The sequence below is a fragment of the Styela clava genome, chromosome 1 (genome assembly GCF_964204865.1).
Source record: "Styela clava chromosome 1, kaStyClav1.hap1.2, whole genome shotgun sequence".
NCBI classification, from domain to species: Eukaryota; Metazoa; Chordata; class Ascidiacea; order Stolidobranchia; family Styelidae; genus Styela; species Styela clava.
This window is the reverse complement of record NC_135250.1, coordinates 11,433,221-11,458,654: the sequence shown is the minus strand read 5'-3', so window position 1 is coordinate 11,458,654 and position 25,434 is coordinate 11,433,221. Positions and strand designations below refer to the sequence as shown.

At 34.5% G+C, this 25,434-nt stretch overlaps 4 protein-coding genes across 4 annotated transcripts in view; 3 read left to right on the top strand and 1 right to left on the bottom strand.

The window, feature by feature from the left end:
- Positions 1 to 25,434, top strand: part of LOC120338046 (tight junction protein ZO-1-like) — an 82,146-nt gene that overhangs the window by 34,885 nt on the left and 21,827 nt on the right. The gene's annotated exons all lie outside the window — the stretch shown is intronic.
- Positions 4,534 to 6,247, top strand: LOC144428304 (uncharacterized). The gene is made up of 4 exons (XM_078117347.1): positions 4,534 to 4,789; positions 4,931 to 5,042; positions 5,114 to 5,322; positions 5,409 to 6,247. The coding sequence occupies exons 1-3, from the start codon at positions 4,658 to 4,660 to the stop codon at positions 5,320 to 5,322; spliced, it is 453 nt and encodes a 150-aa protein (XP_077973473.1). The 5' UTR covers positions 4,534 to 4,657; the 3' UTR covers positions 5,409 to 6,247.
- LOC120347071 (uncharacterized) lies at positions 8,352 to 13,378 on the top strand. The gene is made up of 7 exons (XM_039416897.2): positions 8,352 to 9,121; positions 9,528 to 9,639; positions 9,724 to 9,917; positions 10,037 to 10,746; positions 12,589 to 12,669; positions 12,852 to 12,960; positions 13,283 to 13,378. Exons 1-4 carry the CDS (start codon positions 8,990 to 8,992, stop codon positions 10,283 to 10,285), a joined length of 687 nt encoding a protein of 228 aa, XP_039272831.2. The 5' UTR covers positions 8,352 to 8,989; the 3' UTR covers positions 10,286 to 10,746; positions 12,589 to 12,669; positions 12,852 to 12,960; positions 13,283 to 13,378.
- LOC120339297 (CD109 antigen-like) overlaps positions 16,818 to 25,434 on the bottom strand; it is a 32,022-nt gene continuing 23,405 nt past the window's right edge. Inside the window, exons 26-33 of the mRNA XM_078109716.1 lie at positions 25,002 to 25,082; positions 24,126 to 24,291; positions 23,297 to 23,526; positions 22,262 to 22,420; positions 21,297 to 21,475; positions 20,641 to 20,800; positions 19,903 to 20,008; positions 16,818 to 19,306 (exon numbers count right to left, since the gene is read on the bottom strand). Coding sequence (XP_077965842.1) covers positions 19,146 to 19,306; positions 19,903 to 20,008; positions 20,641 to 20,800; positions 21,297 to 21,475; positions 22,262 to 22,420; positions 23,297 to 23,526; positions 24,126 to 24,291; positions 25,002 to 25,082 — 1,242 coding nt within the window. The 3' untranslated portion in view covers positions 16,818 to 19,145. The remainder of the gene's footprint in view (positions 19,307 to 19,902; positions 20,009 to 20,640; positions 20,801 to 21,296; positions 21,476 to 22,261; positions 22,421 to 23,296; positions 23,527 to 24,125; positions 24,292 to 25,001; positions 25,083 to 25,434) is intronic.

Sequence of the window (25,434 nt, the reverse complement as noted above, 5' to 3'; positions counted from 1 at the left end):
AGTAATATTTAAATGTAAATGATACTCTTACACACCACAACACAGACAATTTCATAAATTAGGTAATTATAATGATGAATTCAGCTTTGATCATGTAAACCATTTTTAGTTGTAACAATAGTATCAATTATTGGAGAAACGCAATTAGAATATGGAACGTATATATTACCACAAAATCAATGAAGAAAATTGTGTATTTCTGGATTATACATCAATTTTGAATGTTATAAATGGAAAATTGTTTCTGTTCGTTCAACTATAATAATTTCGTAGTATTATTCATAATATTGCTTTGGTGTTACGGGTATTTGGATAGACCTGCAAACTTTATTTAAGTACAAGATTATTTGAATTGTCGAAAACGATGGCCATCGTCTCCCGTACACATAAAACGTAACGTGACTGCTTACAGCTAATAACGCGCGTGTTAAAGAAGAATTTTCCGGAAAAGTATATTATTTTGCGACGTAGATTTATGTCTTTCGCCTCGAACAAGTAGCCACTGATATTCATGAGGCGAATTTATTTTGGAAAGTTCAGTTGGCACAGAACTTCAATCCGAGATTTTAATCCGCTCGACCCTTCGTCAACTCATTTAATTTATTATTTTTTGGTATAATTCATCACAAATACGGAAAATGCACAAATGCTTTTTGAAAGTGGTCAGCGTAAAACTCATTCGACGGTGCTACTTTTATGAACTAGCAAAATTGGTGCAGAATAAGGGCCCCAATAGAGCCGAAAAATTAGCAGGAGTCAACCCTCACATATTGAAGATGATTGATATATTATAAGGTGTACATTATATTAGTTTAATATCTGAAGAAAGTGCATTCGATTCAAAAATGGGAATTCAAAAAAGAAAATAATATATTTTATATAACATCGACCATGTACTTTAACTTTAATTTGGACATTTTTAATTTTGATAGAAGCGAAAATTTGTATTCGAACTTTTATTATGCAGTTTTTTATACTATCAAAATGTTTTTGTCATTACATTTTAACTTGAACATCAAATATCCGTCATATAAGCTATATAGTATTCACTGTGTTACTGTATCATTTCTTTTTCGATAATGATTTTGTTATTTGTGCTATTTAATTGTTTTATGTAGTGAGTAATTTACATACCTCAGTGATTTCCTTGATTTCAATTTCAAAATATTCGATAAAAATTATAAAAATGACAGAAATTTGTCACTTGGCGTTTACATTACTTTACTTTACATTTCGTTCTTCAATTTGAATTCATATATATTTTACAATTTTTTCCTTATTCTCAACTTAATTGTTCTATTTGTACACAATTGAACATATGGAGTCATTTCGATATATGGTAAAGCACCTTCAACGACGAAAATTATTTTGATTACCTGCCTAATTGTTGCTTAAGCGTAGTTTTCTAAATTTAGATTTCAAAGCGTAAATGATATGTATCAAAATCGGAAATGACGCCTGGGAATACTGTTTAAATTTACTTGAACGTTACATGTACGCGAAACAAATAGATAATTTTCCAAATTTACTAATTTTAATTATTAAACCGACTTTGATAATCATAGAAGCCATTAGCTTCAACAATAACATTAGCTTTAGTTAAAGCTAAAAAACGTAAAACTGGTATTTCACGATATAATTGATTTCGCGTATTGCGTAGTTCTCAATTACTAGATTTTAAGTGTTTATACGCTACACTGCTGTATCACATAAATGAGGAAACTCATATATAAAACGGTGGGCGTGGAGCAGGCAATCAAGGAAGTGTCGCGTAAATGCAGATTAAAAAAGCGAGACGGTTGAAAATGGTTTTCCTATTGGTCTGCAAGTACGACCCTTCAGCCTTCACGCGACGTGGAAACTTTCAATCGCCCACTTTACTATACAAATTAGATGTTTCTCCGAGCATACATTTCCTTGGTTATTTCCGTAACCCTAACCAACCAGCAAAAAAGTTCACAATAATATAACGATTTCAATTTATGCAGCCGCGGACAGATATTTAACTATGGTTATAAACGCTCTCATAGTTTTGTGTGGTATTCGCCAGTTTTCAGTTGTGCCTCCAAAATAGTTGTGAATTAAATAAATTAATTGTCAGTACGTCTTCTGAGGAGCTTTAGTTTAGTTGCAGCAATCAATAATAAGTCTCACAAACGCTGTAATAGACTAGGCTTAAATTTGCTATCAGTACCTGTAAGCGGCACTTGGTTGAATAATTTTAATAAAAATGATGGTTTCAAACACGTAAACCAGTTTATTACGACAACACTACACTACAACACTAATATATTATATAAGCATAACATATTTGCAATAGTAAAGTATATGAAGAATTTTTCTGGAACCCAGGATTAGGAAAACGTCGATATCGGTAGATATATCCTAGATTTTTATTTCCTTGCTTCCATCTAGAATGTTTTGAAGTATGAGTTGGTACAAGGATATGACAACTGAAATGATTTTGCCGTGGAGGGATCATGTACTCGGATTGGTTGCCAGACAAAAGAATTATAAAGATTAATTACTACGCAGTAAATACATATCGTAATTCCCCCACTGGCGTACCAATGCTTTCGTTACTTTTCCCACTTTTAGTTCACGTTTAAATATGCGGAGAATATGAAGGCATCTCACCAGGCACTTAATTATACCAAGGGTGACCAACACGTTGATCGACACGACTCGAGCAGTCGATCGCGTCTGATGTTGAGCGAATTTCATTGAAATACCCCCAAAAATTACCTCGAACCAGTTGTGAGTTTTACAAAAGAAACAATACAGTACTTTTCATGCGCAAAATACAATATACAAGTACATTATTTGAGTCTGGGAAAGCCCGATAAAGCTTATTATCACGTAACAAATTCAAGTTTTTCCGCTGCCAAAAAAGAAGTGCCGAATATCGCGTGTCTAGAGTCTAGACTGACAAACGATCCTACAATAACTTCTGCAGTATGCAAAAGTTACTGTCTCACTCCAGGAGAAGTGTGATTTTATTCGCAATTGTAGCAGTGGCATCAAAATGCCCAATATATATGTTCTAATTCTAAGCAAGCGAAGAATCGCATTTGGAGGAAATTGTAAATTAGATACTGAAGTTTGAGCAGTCATGTATAACAGTCATGGTTTGAGAATAGTTATTTTTTGTTGTTTGGATAATACTTGGCAAGGTTTCTTGAAGAATTTTCAACACTTACGACTAAAAAGTAGGCACGCCCTTCATCTAAATGGTATGATTTAAATAAATCTTTAATAAATGATGAAACTTTTACTCCGGGTACAAATAATTCGAATGAATATAATTTGATGACATAGAGCAGTGGTTCTCAACCTGTGGTACGCGTACCACTAGTGGTACGCGGGAGCTTTTCAAGCGATACGCGACCACTTTTGAATTATTGCAACAATTTACCTTTCAGTTGGCTAAAATATGCCGGCAAAGCTTTATCTTCTTTTCTGTATGTATTCGTTGAACAGTGTTTATGGATGTTTCGTCGATCATCGGTTTCCTTGTTTATTTCCGTAACCATAACCAATCAGCAATAAGTCAATAGTGACGTAACACGTAAATATTGTAATTCCTGCACCCGGCCCCTCAAACAGATATTCAAGCATGGTTGCGAACATTTCATCGTTTTTATAGTTTTGAGTGATATTCGTCAGTTTTCAGTAGTGTTTCAAGAAAATATTTGTGAATTGAATAACTTAATTGTCATTATGTCTTCCGCGGAGTTTTACTTGCAAATGCTGCAAATCTCGCAAATGCTGCGATGGACCAGGGTATACTTAGCTATATTAGTACCTGCAAACGACACATGGTTGGTTAATTTTAATAAAAATGATGGTTTCAAACACGTAAACCAGTTTATATGCGCCAGCACATCAAAACACTCTCAGTATAAGCACAAATTTTACAAAAGTAAAGTATAGGGAGGATTTTTCCGGGACCAATAGTCGGGAAAACGTCCATATCGCTGGTGCGCCACCGGTCTTTGTCTTCAGAGATCGCCCTCGCCCGCTTTCCCATTATTAAATTTAGCGATATAGGCATGTTTTTGCCCGTTTTGCGTGTTACGCCACAAAGAATGTAGTGCCACATTATAAAATACTCCCACGGCACGTTTCTTGTGTCTTTTTTACCCACGCCGAATAGGGGCTTTATCGGTGGTACGCGACCATAGTAAAAAACAGTAAAGTGGTACGCGGTCAGTAAAAGGTTGAGAACCACTGCCCTAGAGTTATCTGCTGATTCCTGATATTTTCATTGTACAGTATACTGTAAGTATATCGCGTACCTCAAGGTTGCTATTGTTTGCATTTTTTTAGAATTAAGTATGTTGTAACCTGCATGTTGGGTTGGTCGTTAACTTTAGCAAACCTTCTACAATAACCGTTTCGGCTATTTCTAACGACTTCAAGTACTTTCGTCAATGTTTCTACACTGCGAATCTTCATTTTGTTGTTTTCTGTCACAAATATTCGTTTACGTCGTATATTCTGCATGAAGACAGGGTATAGCAATAGACTTCAATCAAAATCCAAGTTGTGGAGTTGTTAAATCGATAAACCATATCTTATGCTAATAATTCTATTTATAAGTACTATTAGTTGGTAGCAACATTATTTCCGTAATTTCAATTCTTGATAACCCTCAATGGATGACTTTCGTATAAGATTGATAACTATAAAAGATCTTCCCACAATTCATAAATACATTATAGATGGTTTGTATGAATACCGGTTTAATGCATGCAGGATGTCAATATTCGGGATATGGAAATTGCAAGTAAGTTGCCGAAAGAAAATCAAATAGCAGTATAAAACCGCGCAACTAATCTTTTTCTAAGTGAGTCATTCACGGGGTTGAGAGTCCTAGATATTTTTCCGGCGACCAATGAAAACAGCCAAATTTATTTTTCACATTTAGGCATGGACATTTCTAATTGCAATGTTTTCATCTTTCGTCCTGTTCTATGAGAATTGCTTCATGGCGTTCATTACGTTTTGGCTGCTTGAAAATGCATTTTTGTTTCTGGCAGGTGTGTGAGATACTTCAACAGTTTAAAATCTGTATAAATCGCAAGATATTATATATATATATTCATTTCAGCGTTGTATTCATATCGTCGAAATATGAAGAACGACATTCCGGAAAATATAAATGAAGAACATTACATCACAAACCCTCTTGGATTTTGGGTTGGTGAAACACCTAAGGAAGGAAAATGGGAAGTAGTTGGATGTATAGCGCTTTACGAACTGCAAGGTAGTGCAGCATCATACTTACACAATAATGAAACTACTGCAGTGTCATTATAAGTACGTATTCTAATATATTAATGACGGCAGACTGGAAACGTATAGAAAAATAGCTAAAGCTGAAATTTTGATCGTCTGTTTCATAGAGAATGAGTGTTTCCTACAAAGCAAGAAAACGCGGATTTGGATTCAGACTTTTACAACATGCCATCAGTCAAGCCTTCAACATGAACTTCCGTGAAATAATTCTTGTTACAAGTAATGTTCGAGTTCCATCAGTTAAACTATATTTGAAGCACGGTTTTGAAGTTATTTCTACGGAGCCATGGTCCGATCAATTTGGATTACTAGACGTGAAGGATTTGATCATGAAAAAGAGACTCACAATATTTTAATAAATTTGATATTCTTTAATATCATATCCCCCCGTTTTAATTGCGGTGTTTTGTTGTACTGGTGTTCATTGATATTCATTGTGAACCTACCCACCAGTGGTCGCTAATGCGGCATCTAATATTCAATAAATCCTCTTGATTCTCCTCTTTCGGACGGTACTAAAATCATCTCTACATTGTATCTCCATGAAGTCAAATCTTTGTTTTAATAGCAAATCGGGTATGATTATCATGTTATCACCAATAATTATTAATTACGTTAATATATGAACTTGTAGCTTTACTTAATTCACAACCAAGACATAAGGCGTCGCAGCGCTATTCAACCTGATGCTGATGCACAACTGCCGGGTCTCGTGTAGTTTCGTACCTAACGTACTTCTAGTAGGCGTAGCATAACAATTTTTTGACATGCCAATCCTAACCCTCACCTGACTACGCCATCCAAAAATTACGTCACTACGACATCACAATCACGTCATAGAGCTTGCTAAATTCTCGTACGATCGCCCGAAATGGCATCGGCGCCGACGATAACGAACTGACTAACGTCAGCGGTCTCTCTCCTATCGGGATCGTTGCGACGAGAAAACGAGAGAAATGGCTGTTCGATTTCGGGTTCTCGTCTGCGCGTGGTTGGAGGACAGTTCGCATAGTTTGAAGGGCTCTATTACGTCACTCTGATGTCGTAGTGACGTAATTTTTGGATGGTGTGGTCAGGTGGGGGTTAGGATTGACACGTGAAAAAATTGTTATGCTAAGCCCACTAGAAGTATGTTAGGTACGAAACTACATGAGGCAGTAGGCCAAGTGCATGGCAGAGACTTCTATGCGTTGAGAAGTTGAGAGATCATGTGACGTTTTGATTAAATAAATCATTGTTTGGGTTGATCAATATCAAAAATGGATTGTAAGAACAAGGTGATATTATCATCACAGGCTCGGTAACGAAGAGTGTCATTGAAGGATGCCTTTAAATGACATTACATTTTCTTTTTTTTCGTATTGGTTTTGTAAACTTGAGGAAGGTGGGATTGGGATTTTGTGAAAACTGTTTCTTTTATTCATTTGCGCCTATTGTGGTGTTAAGCTGCGTGTCTCAAAATGGTGATGTTAAAGCAATAAGAATATATTTAATAGTTAAACAATTCCACTTATTGATTTACTGAGCGGGCTTTCGAAATACAGAAATGTTTGTTTTCATTGTGAAAAATAAAAATATTCAGGCTGTGAGAGAATCAACGTTTATTCTTGCTGAAGCAGAAAGTCAAAAAGTCTTGACGGCAATTTCGTTGCTTAGAGATTCCGATGAATATAACGAACTCAACTTTTTGAGTCTGGACGTTAATAACTCTGCATTGTATTTTTTAAACACAGATCTCTATTCAAATCATTGATATCGTGCTGCTTAGGAATGTAAATGTCATTTAAAATCGAGTGAGCATCATCTGTGTATTAGTCACAATCTGTTAAAATTTTTGTGGTGGTTGACTCTCCATCTTCAGAAGATTTTGGTTGGATACACTGCTTCAAGCGTGTTTTTTCAGTGCGACGTTTGGATGGTTGAACCGGACAAATTAACAACCTACCTATCTACCATCTTTCTTTTTATAAAATAAAATTATACCTTCATAAGTAAATATATTTAGATTATTATTAATGGCAATTTTCGACCTGGGCTTTATTGCAGTTTTCACAAAAAGAGTAAGGTATGCAAGACTCTTCTTGATGTCCGACTAGCAAGCCCAAGTATTGCGTCAATTGAGCCATGCTGCTTGAAAATGCGTTTTTGTTTCTAGTAGGAGCGTGAGATATTTCAATTTATGTTATTTGCATGATACAATTTTGTACCTATTCATATATAATATAATTCAGTGATATATATATATTCATATTGTCGAAGTATAAAGAACTACATTCCAGAAAGTATGGGTGAGGCACATTACATCACAAAACCTCTTGGATTTTGGGTTGGTGAAACTTACGAGGAAAGACAATGGAAAATAGTTAGATGTATAGCGCTTTACAAAACGGGACACGGTGTAGCACCATGCAGTATTGCAGTGTCATTAGAAGTAGGTGATGTATATATAATTGGTTGTAACTGGTAACCTAACTGTAGAAAAGTATCTATGGCTAAAAAATTAAAAAATTCTGTTCGAGATTCATAAAATCATATTCTTTTGTTTTTTAGAGAATGAGTGTTGCATCCAAAATAAGAGGACGTGGATTTGGAATCAAACTTTTACAGCATGCTATCAGTCAAGCCTTCAACATGAACTTCCATGGAATAATTCTATGCGTGAAACTTCCTACGGGTGATGCACTCTTCGAGTTAATCAGAAAAAGATGTTTTGTTTCTAAAAATCCAACATAGTTCAAGTCGATTTTATGAATTAGTCCCCATATCTAGTCACGCATCCTTCGCTCGTTGTAGTCGTCTTGGTGATGGGCGTTTACAATCTAATATGCCACGATAATACGTGTAAAACGCGTTAAATGCAATGGTGACGTTAACATTTCACTGGGAACTGTTGTAAGGTCGCAGTTGACGGTGCCTTTTACCGCCATAATAATAATATATTCGATAGATAAACAATTCATTTTTGCTGAAACAAAAAGTCGTGCGACATTTTGTTGCATAAAATTCCGATGAATATGATGAAATCCACTGTTTGAGCCTCTATGTTTATAACTCGGCATTGTATTTTTAAAACACTGATCTCTAGTCAAATCATCAATATTTTTCTGCTTATGAATGTAACATTTATTAAAAGCATCGGTGCAGACATTTGTATTTAGGTACACTGCCTCGGGCGTGTATCATCAGTGCGAGGTTTGTATGGTCGAACAAATGACCAACTTGAAGAATTGATGAATTTTAGCTGTGGGAAGCCTAACGAGTAAATATAATTAGATACATATTAATGGCAATCCTTTCACTTAAGTTTGATTGCAGTTTTCACAAAAAGAGTAGGGTAGGCAAGACTGTTCTCGATGTCAGACCAGCAAGTGTTGCGTGATTCAGTCATGCTAAGTCGATGGTTGCACAGAATGTTTTTCGTCTTCGTCATGATATAGTGTCCACTGACAAAGCAAACTGCACAGAATAAACCCTCAACTGAATAGCACTTGAAGCAATCTTGAAAATGATTACAGATACACGCCTAATACAGATGACTGAATTATCAAGTTAGAAACAATTTAAATGACAGGCGTGGTGAAGAAATTCACTGGGAGTTGCCAATATACTCTATAACAACTTACTGTTAAATGTGTACAAATAATTCTGAAAGTAGGCAACTGTATTATTTTTGCAATTTCAATGCTCAATGGATGGCTTTCGCATACGATCGATAACTAAAAAAGATCTGCCAGCACTTTATAAACTTATTATAGATGGTTGGTATGAATACCAGTTTGATGCCGGTAGAATTTCAATATTCAGAAATTGGAAATTGCAAGTGAGTAGTCAAAAGAAAATCAATTACCATAGATAAGAGGTTCTAGGTATTTTTGGACACGAAATGGCCTATGAATCGTTTTGTTGTTGTTATTCTCGTTGTTGTGAAAATTGTTTTTCTTTTCGATTACTGCAGCAAATGCCTTAAATTTTTCAGTGGTTGAAGATTGCTGTTGTCGCTAGAAGGCTATTACTTTTATTTGTTCCTAAATTTTCTATGATATCTGATATTTTACATGACACCCTGACAGCTGTCTCCCACGTTTTATGGCGGTTGCTAACGGTAGTCTACTGTGACAAATTGTACACCCGCCGTATTACGTCGTTTTGATTTTTGTGTCCATATATTTAGGCATCGCCCTCTTGTTTACGCGAGCATTAAAAACAGATAACTTTTTTGCATTTAGGTTCGGGTATTTCTAGTTGCAATGTTATCATCTTCCATCTTGTTCCGTGAGAACTGTTTCATGGCATTCATTACGTTTTGGCTGCTTGAAAATGCGTTTTTGTTTCTAGCAGGTGCGTGAGTTTTTTTAATTTTCAAGTTGTGTTATTTACGTGATACAATTTTATACATATTCATATATATATAATATAATTCAGTGATATATTCATATCGTCGAAGTATAAAGAACTACATTCCAGAAAGTATGGATGAGGCACATTACATCACAAAACCTCTTGGATTTTGGATTGGTGAAACTCATAAGGAAGGACAATGGAAAATAGTTGGATGTATAGCGCTTTACAAAATGGGAGGCGGTGTAGCATCATGCAGTGCTGCAGTTTCATTAGAAGTAGGTGATATATATATATAATTGGTGGTAACTGGCACCTGACTGTAGAAAAATATCTATAGCTAAAAAATTAAAAATTCTGTTCGAGATTCATAAATTCATATTCCTCTGTTTTACAGAGAATGAGTGTTACATCCAAAGTAAGAGGACGTGGATTTGGATCCAAACTCTTACAGTATGCTATCAGTCAAGCTTCCAACATGAACTTCCGTGAAATAATTCTGGATACAAGTGATGTTCGAGTTCCATCTGTTAAACTATATTTGAAGCACGGTTTTGAAGTTATATCTACGGAGCCATGGCCCGATCCATTTAGATTATTAGATGTAACGAATTTGATAATGAAAAAGAGACTCACAATATTTTGATAAATTTGATATTCCTCCATAACCTAACTACCAGTTGTGATTAAGGTGTTTTGTCGTACCTGTATTCATTGTGTTCGTTCATAATCTACCCACTAGTTGTCGCTAATGCACCATCTAATATCCCAAAAATCATTTCGACTCTCTTTCGAGATGTAGTTCTAATATTATCATCATTTCATTCAATTACCATGGCTTGAAATGTTTGTTTTGATATAAAATTGGGTATCGCTATTATTTTCGTACCATAGTAAATAATTACGTCACTGTAAAATGGGAACTTGGAGCTTCATTCAATTTGCAAACCAGAACAGAAGACGTCCAGGCGCTATTCAGTCTGATATACAACAGCCAGTCAACAGTAAAGCGAGTGCAAAGCAGGATCTATTTATTATAACAAAACAAAGCCAACACTCTTATATTCATCACAGTAGTTGGAGTCTGCTTGAGTTAGACTGATAAAGGTAAGAAAGGTATGTTTAAAGCAATCATCTGGATATTTTATCAGGGATGAATAATATATCGTCACGCTAATAACCGAATTGCGTAAGTCATTTTTAGCAGTTTTGAGAAAAACGTAAAAAACTTCCTAATGATATTGCTATGCCATTGAGAGTCAATAATTTGCCATAGTTCAATTTTTCGATCGTAGCCGGATTCAAGTTAATTTGTATGACGCAGTCATGTGACGTCATAATGGCGCACTGTGACTTAGGCAGAAATGTGTCTATGACTAGGGAACATACGCAATTTTGCAACTTGACTATATGTACCAGTCCTGAAAACAAAACAATCCAAAAACGAATGTAATTCTTAGTATATACGATGTCTAATCCCCAAAATAGCTAATCTGTTTCAATTACATTATTTTTTATGTTTAAAAATATATATTTCATCAAAATAACACGCTCTGCACATCCACCGAAATAAGACTAAAGTTAAATATAAAGAATAAAACAGCAATGTACGTTATGTACCCTTATATAAAAGCCAACCAAGGTGAATTGGATTCAGACAGTGAATATCACAAGTGCACGCCTTCCTATACTGTAGTTTAAATTGAAATTTATAAGCGCTAAGCTAGAATCTGAGATGCAAAAACTCGAAAATCCTTCGCAGAGGTCATTTTGCCTTTGTGACGTCACAATAGTCCTGCGTTAACAATGATAATTCATTATGACGAAACAATTGAATAAATTTGCATATCATACAAAATCTCTATTTTTATGGGTTTCGGAATTCTTAAAATAAAATCTGAGTTAACAGACAGTTGCGCAGCATTACATAAATACCTATTTTATGAAAAACTCAAAACCGCCAAAAATGACTTACGCAATTCGGTTATTAGCGTGACGATATATATATATACACAATGAGTAAATGAATCGGCAATTTATATTTAAAATTTAATGACGGAAAATTTGATATTTTTCATGGGTCGAGGGAGTGTGACGTTTTGAATCCGAACATGTCCAACGTTTTCAATTCACTTTTATGTATCCAGGCCTCCCGCTAGACATAGACATATCGGTGTTAAGTGAGTTTCCATATTTACAGTCTTTAAATTTGTTGCTTAATATGCCGTCTTTTAGAGTGTATTAAGAGTTCGTGTACGACAATTTCCAGCTAAATTTTCTCAAAATACCTATATACTAGACTATGTATGACAATTTCATAAGAGTGCATGTGCAACAATTTTCTAGTAAGACTTCCTCAACCGCGTATAGAAGAGTTCACGTACAACAATTTCTGTGAAATTTTTTACATAAGAAAAATCATAAATATTGGATTCACTGAGAAATAGAAGAATTCACGTACAACAATTTCTGTGAAATGTTTTACACACAAAGATGATAAATATTGGATCCACTGAGAAATAATTACATTCTTCTCAAGGGAGTGGGAAGAATAACATATTCACAATATTTCGCATTGCAAGAATATAATTAGTTGATGAGGACTTGAAGTCTAGTGGAATCAGGGCATAAATTCAAATTTTGCCAAAATCATGAAAATAAAGTTTTGATCAACTGGAGCATGATAAGTTTGATATTCGAAAACGCGCTTATTCATTTTTCTGGCTTTCCCGTCATCCCCATAATGACGCATTTGTGTGTGTAGTATGAAAATATAAGGCGCTTTCAACAATTTAAGATATATATTTGCGCCAGTAAATTTAAACCAAACTTTTATATATATATATAATACTCTCTTGGTGGACTTCACAAAATCTGTAATACATGTGTAAATATTGTCGATGACTGGTATATATACTTGTCAAATGAAAAAACTACTTATTTTCGTAGATTTTACTGACAAGCATAATCAACTAACGCGTGCAAAATGAAATATCTGTACTTCGTTCTATTTTGCATTGCAGCATTTGCGTGAGTATTGCAGATTATGTTATAATGCAGATAATGAATGAGTTTTATAAAACTCATTTAATTCTGATACAATTAATTCTAGAATAGACTGTAGTTTTCTATATTATTATATAACTATAACTTCAACCGTTGGGTGACAAAAATGAATTATTAAACCATGATCATGCGATTTCATTTTTCAGAATCTTTCAAACACTTGCAGTGAAATATTGCAATGGTTTGAATTGTCCATATGTGTGCTGCAATGAAGCATTCACAACAGATTATTATTGTACAGATCACGACGAATCGGTGAGTTAATAAATAATCACTGGGTAGTAATATATATATAAATTTATGCAAAGAAATTGCAATCCGGAAATTTGAGAAATATTTTAAAAACCTCATCTGTAACTGCTAGAATTTTAAAACTAAACTGATCCAACCAATCTCCACCAAAAACTAACATTTTGTGGGTAGTTCACGTTACGGATTTCGTTTTGGTTTTCTTCACTTTAAATGAGTGATTTTCGTACAAGAAATACAAAGAAAAACGAAATTCAACATTGAGCGTCTATCACTTTCGGTTATCCAAATTCGAGCAGTTATGTTTATGGAATTCATTATGTTTCAGAACGGGATTGTAGACTGTAACTAAGACGATTTTAGTGACCTGCAAGCACATTGGTTTCCTACCAATAATTTGAGAAATAAAGGATTATAAAGCATATTTTAGCCTACTTTGTTGTTGATTTGGTGCGAGGAACTGTTTTGCATCTCAGATTGATTCAAAGTTAATTATTCAAATTGAAGTAAAATACCAAGGATATGCATTAATGAGAATTGACGTAACCTCTCTAGCAACATTGCTATCTCGTTGGCTTTATTTGTCAGTGCCCGTGATGTACAGGTGCCGCCAAAGTAGCTGGGTTATTGACGTTTCCTCGACCATTGATCCCAGAAAATTTCTCCCTATTCTTCAAATCATCATTTTTTTTGTATATCCAAACACTTGCCGCTTACAATTCCTGTTAGCTACTTTTATCCTACTAAATCGGAGCTTTTCCGGGATTGAATTTTGTCTGTCTGAGCGAAAGAAGGGTCTGAGCGCCTAACAAATTACAATTGTTGTGTGGATATTTACTAATTGGTCATTGTTATGGAAATAAACAAAGAAATCGATGCTCGCAAAAACATTCAACTACAAAGTACAATACACATACATTTAATACGCTTTGCATAATAATCAAATGTCATAATTGCAAAATCATCCATACATAGTCGTACAGAAAAGCACAGAGGGAAAATTCAGAACAATTTTCAAGTGTACAAAGTTATTTTATTTGCTTCAGGCTGCCCCAGTTGTTAGGCGGAATACTTTTAATAATTTTAGTCGGGTAACAAGTTAACAACACCGTTTTTCGAGAAACTTTTCAGATAGCTACACAATATTTCACGTAATATTTGCATTTGCAACTTTTTGATAAACAATTTTGAGAACATAGGTTTCTCTAACTATAGAGAAAGCGCCTTACATCCCACAATTATTTGGACAGAAATTTTTGCCTAATCTATTGAATCTTCCGGACTAATTTTTGATTACAGCAACTAAACTAAAACTCCTCCGAAAACAAAATAATCGTTGAGTTATTTAATTTATTTTTAAATTTCGGAAATAAAACTAAAAACTGACAAAAAGCTAACCAAACCACGAAAACGAGAGAATGTTCGTTCATCACCTTACACAAAAATCTGTCTCAGTGAAAAAAGTGTCCGAGTTGCTTATGTGATGTAATAAGGAAGCTGCAGTCTATCAAATGTAACGCTGGCATTTTACGGCATTTGTAAATTCAGTAGGCTACAATACGGGTCTATTGAAGAAAGTTGCAGATTTTTACAGCTATTTGTAACCTATAAATCTTTTTATCAGTGTTATAAGATGGGATATGTAACAAAATTCTTGGACTGCGCTACTGTCCCCTCTCTCTGCATGGTGTATAATGCACGACAGGCACTGGCGACATACCCAATCACGACATCTCCGCATTTGTGAAAATGAATGGGATATGCTCCACGTGGTCGTTGTGTGCAGTTGCTAAAATTAAAAATCGTTTTCACGCAGGTGGGTATTGCAATGAAATTCTGAAGAAACAAAGCACAGAAAGCATTTTTAGAACATCAATTTAAAAAAGGGCATAAATTGAAATAGTATTTCCTGATCTAAGATAGAGTTTTGACCCAGCATACCTTATCTGTTTCCCTTTCTAAGTGCATTGTGTGGTCACGTGGGCTGAAGTGCTTGGAGTCAGTCAAGCGTTGCCAAATCGGCCCAACATATTAACTATTGATTGCCATTTTATATAAAAAATATTTATTGCAATTTAAGGAAATTAAAAAAACAAAACGATAGAACATGAAATTATAAAGAAGCTGTCACTTATTAGACCGTTTATAATATTGTCGAAGAAGTGCATTTATTTGATATTCTTGTATTTTTGCTTTTTGCCGTTTTCTTATTTCCCGAAGATATGTTTCTTCGGTTTTTGTCACTCGCCCGCCGAGATGCTGAGATCGAATGTTACTGGTATCTTGTCCCAGAGCAAAATATTTTTCAGATGGAAGCCACGGTCTCCAAAATACGAATTCTTTCGATGTCGAAGAAACTATCGTCGCAAATTCGTGTAGTTGACTCTTTTCAAAATTCGCGCAAATGGTATCGTCATGGTCGACGGTGCGAAGAGGGGAAATTGGGGGAGAAATTCTGATATCAATCGTATCGTCATTTGGTTCAGACGTTGGCAATACTCCGTATTTTTCGAAATTCTCCAATAAAATTCGTTCACTTTCCCTGGTTGACTTTTTCTTTTTGTCTCTCTTCGTCCTTTTTGAAGTGTGGCGATCAGAGGAATCATTCGTTGCATCCGCTTTTCGTTTCCTTTTATTATCTTTGATTGCGCCATAAGTTGTCATATTATCCGTTTATTTGTGTGTATGTTAGGATTGTTTAATAAAATGAGTGGAAGTGATATGTTTCTATCGTTTGTGCTCTATTTATGTGTGGTTTCAAGATCGTTAACCTTTTTTCTCTCAGCGAGGCGCGAGTTGATCTATTTATCTACTGCCGCGATAATTACATCGGTATCATGCCCCGCCGATAATCCCACAACGAGGAAACTTTAATTCCATTATCAAATATACACGCCCGTCGCTATCGTATTGCTTCGATAAATGCCTTTTTAATATCTTACTTCGAATCTCAAAAGACAGAAACCCAAAGCTGAACCTTCGTATTCAAAGTAAATTTCGAAACGAGATAGTTGTTTTGTTACCACGAAGGTACCGGTATTTACCGAGAGTTGAGATACAAAGAGTGGTGTTTTCATTTCTAATTATTTGCGTTGAGTGAGATGAACAGTATTCATAGAAGAATTCACTGGATTATGTTTTTGAGTGACTATGTGAAGTTCAACTGCTACACACAAAGTCAGTGACTATATTTCAAATTTTATGTTGAATCCGACAGTGTGCTTTGACTGCCATTACGCTTGCTGCCTAAGGCCTGATGAATTTAAACATCATAATATTATGTAAGTGCTATTTACCGCACAAGTTTGTGAATAGTTTTTTTTGAAGTAGGCTACTTTATTTAACACATAGAAAGATATATACTTTATGTGAAACAATCACATTTGGGCAATGTTAATGAAACTCTTTCATGATCTTATTCTCATGTAAGTGGTTTTTATTTAGAGTGATTCCAATATAAGGATTATAACAACACCTCATCAAAAATGTCTACGCGAATAATATATATACATACTGTAGATACAAATACGGCTCACCAACACGACCCATTTATTTAAACAGCAGGCCTATTTCCACGTTTTCAAGATTCAACTCAGTTTGAAACATTGATATTTGAATTTAAAATGTCATTTTGACTTGACATACAGCCACAACTTCTGCGCAGCTAACACAAATGCAAGAGACTGCGAAGATGAAATTACAAGGTAATATTTCTGAATCTCCTCCCAAGAAAACAACAAACTTCCTTCATGGGGAAGAAATCCCAACAGGCTGGGAAAAGCTGCTTCGCCACTTTCCTTGTAGGATCTTAAGATGGAAGATATTTCTTCTAAATCTTTTGAATGGAGATCATCACATACACATAGCTCAACTATTATTTATTTTAGTGGAGATAGAATAAAAATTTACATGCATTAAAGGTATATATATACCCTTTTTTTAAAACAGTAAACGAGATATGGAAATACTGCATGAATAAAATGACATTCATTATACGCAGGCATCAGCTATTGTTTGGAATCAAAAATGTGCAAAATATCAAGTTATGCTGGTAGCATTCATCTATTGGCTTTAACTGGCAGGCTTCTTACATGGCCCAGTCATAAACTTCATATCGACTACTACTGGACAAAATTCAATAAAACTCAACAAAATGGGCACTATGCGATAGGTAAAAATAAGGCTGCTCCCGTAATATGTGTATCAGGTTAGGGTCAGGCCATGATTTTATTCCGATTTTTCTTATTTTAGTTCTTTTACGAGTGTTTGTGTTAGCCAAGTGAATATATAGCCCCTGTCCATACGTTTCAGTCCCTTTACACACATTGATGTAAAGTAGGCGGAAAAAATTAGTTCATATTGGTACACATACTTCTGGAGCGCCAAAATAAGACATAAGGAAAGGCAGTTTTGGTGATGAAAAAGTAGAAAATAAAGACCAGGCTTGATAAGAAAAGATAATATTGAAAAATAGTAACATGTTAGCATCTTGCTTTGTTTTGATCAGATTACTTTGGTTTTCGGGTTTTACAAAAAAAAAAATAGACTATTCACTGCTCAGTGACAAATATTGCTTGGAATATAACCTATTTTTCATACAGTATTAAGAAAATGATGAAGTTCTCAGGCACTTTACTATTTTATCAAAAAAAAAATCATATAAATCATGAAGGTAAAATATATAGTGGAATTGAATCGAACGAGTTATATAATATATATACATATAAAGGCACTAAATTGCATGCAGTGGATATAGTTGAGTGTGATCTAAACCAAGAAAGCAGCATCTAATACTGCTGAAAGTGCAAAAAAGGCGATGAAAGTTCAAACAAACCAGCTTCATTGGCAACCTGAAAAGCTATCTTAGAAAATTCAAATTATTGCTAATGTCTATAATAGAATACTATTTGAGTTGAAGTATGGCCACAATGTTTCTAAAATCTATTTGCAAACAAGATATTTCACAAATTAGGATGTTGAGCAGTGGTTTTCAACCGTTTGGTGTAGCAGAACCCCAGAAACATTCCTAAGGCTCGAGAAATCCTTCTGCAAAGTTTAATTACGGTAATTCTATTATCCGGATTGTATTGGACTACAAATATAAAAGCGAACCTATTACTGACGAAATAAAATTATCTCTGAAGTGTAGCAAGTTTAACAATATGGGCAAAACTATTTGAACAATACACATATATTAATAGGTGGGAGGGCAAGGTTTTTGGACCAGGGGCCAAAACTTTTGCCCACCTAGACTGGCGGGCTATGTGTGACGTAAAAAGTTACATTTTATGAACAATATTTTATAAAAGCAAAAAACAATAAGCCTCATGCAAAACTAAATTAAATCGAAACCTCAACAAATTCTTTGAACAATTTTTCAATTTGGTTTTAGTTTGGTTGTGGCAGCATCAGGATTGAATTACCAAACGGGCCGGATTTGGCCCGTAGGTCGTAGTTTGCCCATGTCGGATATAGACTCTCGAATTCAAATGGAAACTAGCGGAACCCCTGGACTGTGCTGGGGTACCCTAGGGTGCCGCAGAACCCGGGTTGGAAACCACTGATACAGACTATTGTATATTATCATTTGCTTCATAACTTGAAAACTACTTTTACTGCAGAAATAATAATAAATAATCCAAAGGATTACGATAGAATCACACTATTTATGTATTAAAATATACTAAGAAACTATATGAATTATATCAGGAATGAGATGGATGTAAAATTGAGGTTTCAAATAATTTGGTGTAAAATATATAAAATTATGCTATTTTCTATCATGAAATATCGATGATTTATAATATTTAACTTTACTAGACTAGGAAATGAGGCGAATGTAGTTTGTAATTATTGCTGAAATGAAAACTGAATCAAAACCTGTTTGGGAATGTCTGTTTGATAACATCTTACGGAGAAAATTGTTTAAAAACACTCACACTCAAACTATCTATAATTTTATGTTTGATAAAACAGATAAAAAATTCAAGTAATCTGAAAAATTTGTATGGTGTGTTTAGCTACAAGTTTCAGTGCAACGAGGTGAGGTGGCTGAATTCACAGAAAAATCTCGATTTCACGTCAAATCTCACTCGATATGATTTATGTTTTGAAATTGTTGATCATGATCATATTAAATCATGATTAGAAACAAATGTGTGTTGACGTAGCGGCATTTTTTGATGACAAAATTACATTTGCAAAATGACTCCAGCCAGAGCTGCAAGCACAGAAAGAAGTAAAATTGAGGCTTTTGTGGTAAAACCTTTTCCACATCCATCACATGCAGAACCACATACTTCACAAACATCTTGATAATGTGGTGGTGAGTATGTGCGGTACGTCATTTCGCCTGCGAAAAAGTGAAAAAAGGTGTTAGCGAAATTAATACGGAAAAGTGTAATTAACTAAACAGGTCCCAAGTATCTGGTACTATGACTTTGTTTTGTAGAACCCTAAATTTCCAGAGCATTGAGAGCATTGATACACTGCAGATTTGTATATAGAATAGGATTGTCGTTCCTAACCTGAGGAGCAGAAAGCTGACAAGACAACCTATTTATTTGATAAACCACAGCATATCGTCCAGTTTCCAGTCCATGTCTGGTATGAGAATAGGCTACCACTTAATTGTTCCGAGATACGCAGTGGAGGAAGTCGTAACTGATCAAAGGTTATGTGAACCCCCTACACTGACGAGGAGCCCAGCAAATTTCTCGCACATAATTATCTATTACAGGACTCTAACTTGAATACCCCCACATGGTAATCCAGAAGTGCTTGCGATGGCAGGTGTGACGCAACGCTTAGCACATTGCACCAAACTGTCAGAATATTGAAAAAAATAAATAAACCAATGCACAATAAAACGAAGTCATGATATACCACTGCAAACTCACAAGAATCACAGAAATCAAGAATGCAGTAAAAAACATCACAGTTATGTACCTGGTTTATAGTAGTTGAAAGCTCTTAGGCTCTGAGGTTTGACTCCAGATATTTTTGCAAATCTTTCCAAGCTCAGATCAAAACAGATATTATCACCCAAGTGAATCTGAATAGATTAAAAATGGTTTATACAATATAGTAGGATCACTGTCATATACGCAAAGTATAGGTGAAGGCTGAAGGGATATTATAGAGCCACATAGTAAGATAAAATATTATATTTATATGGAAAAGAAGAAAGAAACTAATGTCCCTTGGTCTGTTTACAATTGAATTATGCACATTGAACTATGGAGAATAGTTTGACGTCTGGTAAGGGTTTGTAAAAAAAACCATTTGCTCTGCAGAGAGCCATGAGCAAAATAGTTTGCAAGGTATCATTTACGATGAAACATCGATATAATTTTCAAGTAAATTTGACTTGTTGATTTTTTGATTGTAACACATTTACTTTTTTGTTTTGGTTTGTGGGCTTTATTAATATTAATTAATTGATACGCATGAAATAACTAATGAAAGCATGTTTAAATCAAAACTATGTGTTTTGATAGAAGAGCGTTAAGTCTTTGAAAGGGGGTCAAGAAAGTGAAAACTTGTCTTTGTGAAAATCACCCTACGATAATGATAAGTTAACAATCCTCTGTGGAAAAATTCTGAGGTATGGAGATATGAGTGACGTCACAAAAAATGGGTCTAAATATGAACCCCATCCTAGAATTTTACAAAGAAAAGCCGTACCTGATCAAAATAACCGCTTACTTCGTCGTTTACCAATTCAACAAGTTTTGCATTTTTATTCATTTTAGAAGCCTTTTTGTCATCCACTGTATATCCACTCAATAATTCCATGGTAACGACATACATACCAGTCTCCTCCAAACCAACATCGGGATTAATGCTGTAATATGTCAGAAATATGTAATTTTCAGACGAATACTGTTTTATATCACCAAATATGCATATCAATTTTGAATGGGACGATATGGGGATAACCCATGATTGCCACCAGGTGGATAAAGCATAACCAGTGTTAGAAATACGATGTCCTTCGCTGACGAGGAGAATTTCAAGACCGAAAAACTTTATCATCGGCAAATTACATCAATTTGCTAACAGTGGTTATCCTTCGGAGAGATTTCGGGAAATGAAAATAACTTCGAAAAGAAAAATTCTGTGAAAGTACTTTTAATGATTTTATAAAGTCAAGAAAACTAAACTGAATATATAAATATTTAGCAAAAACAAACAAAAAGAAAAGATTACTGCTTGATATAAAAACTAAGCAAAATATATAGAAATCCATGTTATTTTCATGACATTTCTTACAAAAAAATAATCTGAAATTAGAATTTGAATCTTTTAGTTCGACTAGAATAGCAATAAACTTTTGTTACCTAGAACAAATTGTAACTTCAAGAACATCACCATTGTCAACTTCTTTAACTTTAATATTAACAGTAAACGGTTCCTCAGCGCGAGGTTTGCTTGGAACATTGTATTGATAGATTACTTGTACATCTGCTATTCCAACACCTGTTGCCGTGACGACAACATCACCTGATACACCTGGAACCTATGAAAGATATCCGCCATTTAAAGTATCCATACTTTTCCATGTGATATTTGTAGTAATACAGCTTTCAAAAATATAATTATCTGGGAATTATAATAATTATCGAAAAAGATTTTGTGAGCTCGGTATCCTAGTGATTAAAGTGTTCGACTTAACTATAATGGCATCACAGGTTAAAATCTAGGGGTCAAACGACTCAAAACCCATGTCCACCACCTCACCCAGGGTGTGAGAAATTATGTAGACAAACTATAGAACTGGGGGGGAGGGGGGACAACGTTTTTGGACAAGAGGCCAAAAATTTTGCCCACCTGAACTGGCAGGCCATGTAAGTGTGACGTTGTAAGTTAGGTACATTTTATGAACAGAATTTAATTTACAGTGTTACAAAAGCAAAAGTTGAAAATAATAAGCCTCGTGCAAAAACTAAATTTAATCGCAACCAATCAATAAATTCCTTGGAGTTATTTTTTAGCTAAAACATCAAAATTAGGTTTTAGTTGTGGCTGTGGCAATTGTCAGAACCATAGTTTGCCTGGGCAATGGCAGCTTGAATAAAGCCTTGTTCGGAGTAAAAGGCATGTTAATACTTCATATAAGAATAGAATAGTTTCAAATCTGGTTATGGTCATTTCTGAATATAGATTGGTAAATGATGTTTTTAAAACAACATGCATAGGCAATAATATTTTCGTGAAATACCAAATAGTCTCTCAATAGTCAACAACTCCATAAATCTCAATGTTTAGCATTCAATATTTGGCTAAATTTCGAAATACCACCTACCTCAGTAGACTGCAGCACCATTGAGTTTTCCTCGTTGACATGAAATTGCATAGCAAACATATCATCATTACTGTGAGTGATATCCAGTCTCATATCATTTACAGAAGCAGAATACATCCCAGCAAATACAGAGAGAGCTTGTATGGCCATAACAGTGTCCTGAACATAGAAATTGGTCCTTTGGTTAGCCAAGGGAAACGCATTAGTAAGAAAATACATTTAGTCGTGAAAGCAAATACTGGAATACAAGGTGACCCAAGAAAACAGAACCATAAATTTCTTTATCACTTCTACAAAAATGACAAAAATTTATTCAACACTTGGACTTCTGTTTGTGTATGATTGTACCCAAAAGTTTCAGTAATCTAAGAAGCTTCGCACAAAAGTTATGTTCTCTGTAAAATATGTTCCAAATGAACTAAGTTCTGTTATTTGAGGTCACCTGCTATCCCAGTCTGTTCATTTTTTGCAACTTATAACTTGCATAAACTCCCAGTCTGTTGAAAAATTTACGAATCATTCATATTAAAAGTGTTCTAAAAACGTAACTTCTTTAAAAAAAAATAAAGTTAGATGTTGAACCTCGGGTGTCGCTTGCTCGATAACCATTCCTGGTTCCCCGCGACTTCCCTTCCCCAGTAAAAATGTGTTTTCAGTTTTGTATTTTGTTAATTTCGTATGTTATTTTTTACTGAATGGGAAAAAATAAACTTGACTATGACTAATCAGCCCACCCCATCCACTGGTATAGAGACACTAGAACCTATTTGCAAAGTGACTACAAGTAACAAAACTTATTATATCATCAATGCAAGAGTTATCATCCTATCTCTCATCAAAAAAAAATTAAAAAAATTTGTTGAAATGTTTTGCAGTTGCAGATCTATTATTGGATATTTAAGATATTTGTAATATTTAAATTTTCAATCAGTGCAATCAAATTATGATTTTCATGAAATCTTATAAGAAAAAATTTGGTGTCATTGTCACCCATAATTTTCTCAAAATGATCAAAAACTCGAAACAAAATGGAACCTGGGTTGAGCAGTATCCACCAAAGCTTCCGCGTTGTTCTGTGAGCCAACGGACAACTGGCATTAATTTACCAGATTCGTATTCAAGTTTTATTAAAGTTAATAAAACGTAAGATGTGATTTCAATGTCAGTTGCTGTAGCTTTAGTTCGTTCAGTCCACGTACAAGTAAACCCTTCGTCACCACAATGTTTTTGGTCGCTTTTTCCAGTAGTCCAGAATTGAAGATTTTCTGCATGAAAAATGACACAATTTTCTTCAAATGAAAATGATTTTCTTTTATGTGAGAGGCATATAGAAATTAAAAAGAGCAATAAAGAATTAGCGGTATACGTAGAGATGCCATAACGAATCGAATATTCGAATTGATCAAAAATTGGTTGGATTCGATATGGTAATTTGATGTCCGATGGTCAGACAAAAATTACACATGCATGTATGTATGTTTATTAGTCTCGTAACAGTAAGCAATATAAAAAATTTACAATATTAATATTGGAGACGGGACGCATGCACAAGACCGTACTGGCCTAAAACACAAATGTGCGACATGCACATCATTCAACTTTTGTCAATGTGAAAAAAAAAATTGATCCCAAGTATTTGTATGTATTTCTTTTATGGACACTTAGTGGGTAACATGTTACATTCACTATGATGGCCTCGCATGTCAAATTCCATGCCCATCACCTCGCCAAAGGGTATATATATAGTAAATTGGGTAGCCAATGCCGAACTAACAGAGCTCCTTTCCTGAAAGTGAGCCATGTTTGGAAAAAATATGCACGATCTGAATTCCCTGTTTTATCAATGAAGCCAAATTCAACTTACTGACAACTTCAGTCCTGCCATTGAGGACATTCACAATTTTGACAGCTTCAGAACTCTCAGCCAGTGATAGAGCATATGCTATAATAGCAAGAGAGAATGTTTCATCGACACTCTTCCAACGTTTCTCCAAATAATTTTTTGATTGCTCCACTGCAGCGCTTACTTTCTGAAATGATGAAAAATACATAACTTTGAGTATTTCCTTAGAGAAAGCAAGGGTATGGCAGAATAAAATACAGGGTAATAAAAGGTAATGAATTGATTTACACAGGAGTTTCATTCTGAACTTTCAAGTACTTCAAACCCACAAGAAGAAAAATAAATGAGTAAATAAGAAACTCAGCTTGAAGGTAAAAAAAGTATGAATAGGACTATAATGAAAAGATATACACAATAAGGTTATCCTGCCACCAATCAGTGTTAATGGCAGAACTATAGGTTTATATAGAAGCTGCTGAAATTTACAATATACAGTGGCTCGGAAATTCAGCTGCAGCAAATTTTTGAACAATTGATGTGAATTAAATTTCATTTGGGCTCATTCGAAATTGACAATGGATCTAAACGCACATTGTGCACAGAATTAACGTTTTTTTAATCACCAGTGTGTATGGTATTATTTACATTGGTATCTAACCATAAAATTGCCGTAAGGTACCATATTTTATCTATCCCATAGATTTTATGTTTTATTTTTAGTACATGACAACTTTTCAATTCACAAACGAGCAAAATGTATTTATGATATATGAGCGGTACATTAGCCTTGAAATAAGAAGTGAAAATAAGAAAATAATAGGTCTGGTTTTCATGCTTATAAGATGATTGAGACAGTTTCAATCAATTGCAAACAATGTAAATAAAAAAATATCTGACTTCATCATCCTTGTAATATCCTCCTTCAATCATTGAAATTATAACGTAAGCGGTCATTGTTTCTTTTGCGTTGACTCCACCCTGAAATAAAATTAAAATGGTTAGAATATTAAAATTGATAAAACAGAAAACAAAATTATCAGTTTCAGATAGCTATCAGTAAAGATTGCGCGAGATGTAAAAATCATTCAGTAGAATCAAATTAAATTTTTCACTATATGGCAATGATCGTTATTAATAATGGTGGCTGCCTTAGTCAATCTATGCACAACCAAACTTGTACCCAATTCTTCTAAAAAAAAGTAGCGCAACATGACACAACAACATGATCTGTGATTTCCCAATTTTTTGTAAAGGGATAAGGGAACAACAAGCTTAGAAGAATATGGAGCTGTATCAATAGTTACTGCCATAGATTGTGATAAAAAAAATT

Bases quoted from the DNA above. Each gene is read 5' to 3' on its own strand.
- LOC144428304 (XM_078117347.1), top strand. From the start codon at position 4,658: ATGGATGACTTTCGTATAAGATTGATAACTATAAAAGATCTTCCCACA. The intron at 4,790-4,930 runs GTAAGTTGCCGA...TTTCACATTTAG, and splicing joins TCGGGATATGGAAATTGCAA to GCATGGACATTTCTAATTGC. The intron at 5,043-5,113 runs GTGTGTGAGATA...TATTCATTTCAG, and splicing joins TGCATTTTTGTTTCTGGCAG to CGTTGTATTCATATCGTCGA.
- LOC120347071 (XM_039416897.2), top strand. From the start codon at position 8,990: ATGGATGGCTTTCGCATACGATCGATAACTAAAAAAGATCTGCCAGCA. The intron at 9,122-9,527 runs GTGAGTAGTCAA...TTTTGCATTTAG, and splicing joins TCAGAAATTGGAAATTGCAA to GTTCGGGTATTTCTAGTTGC. The intron at 9,640-9,723 runs GTGCGTGAGTTT...AATATAATTCAG, and splicing joins TGCGTTTTTGTTTCTAGCAG to TGATATATTCATATCGTCGA.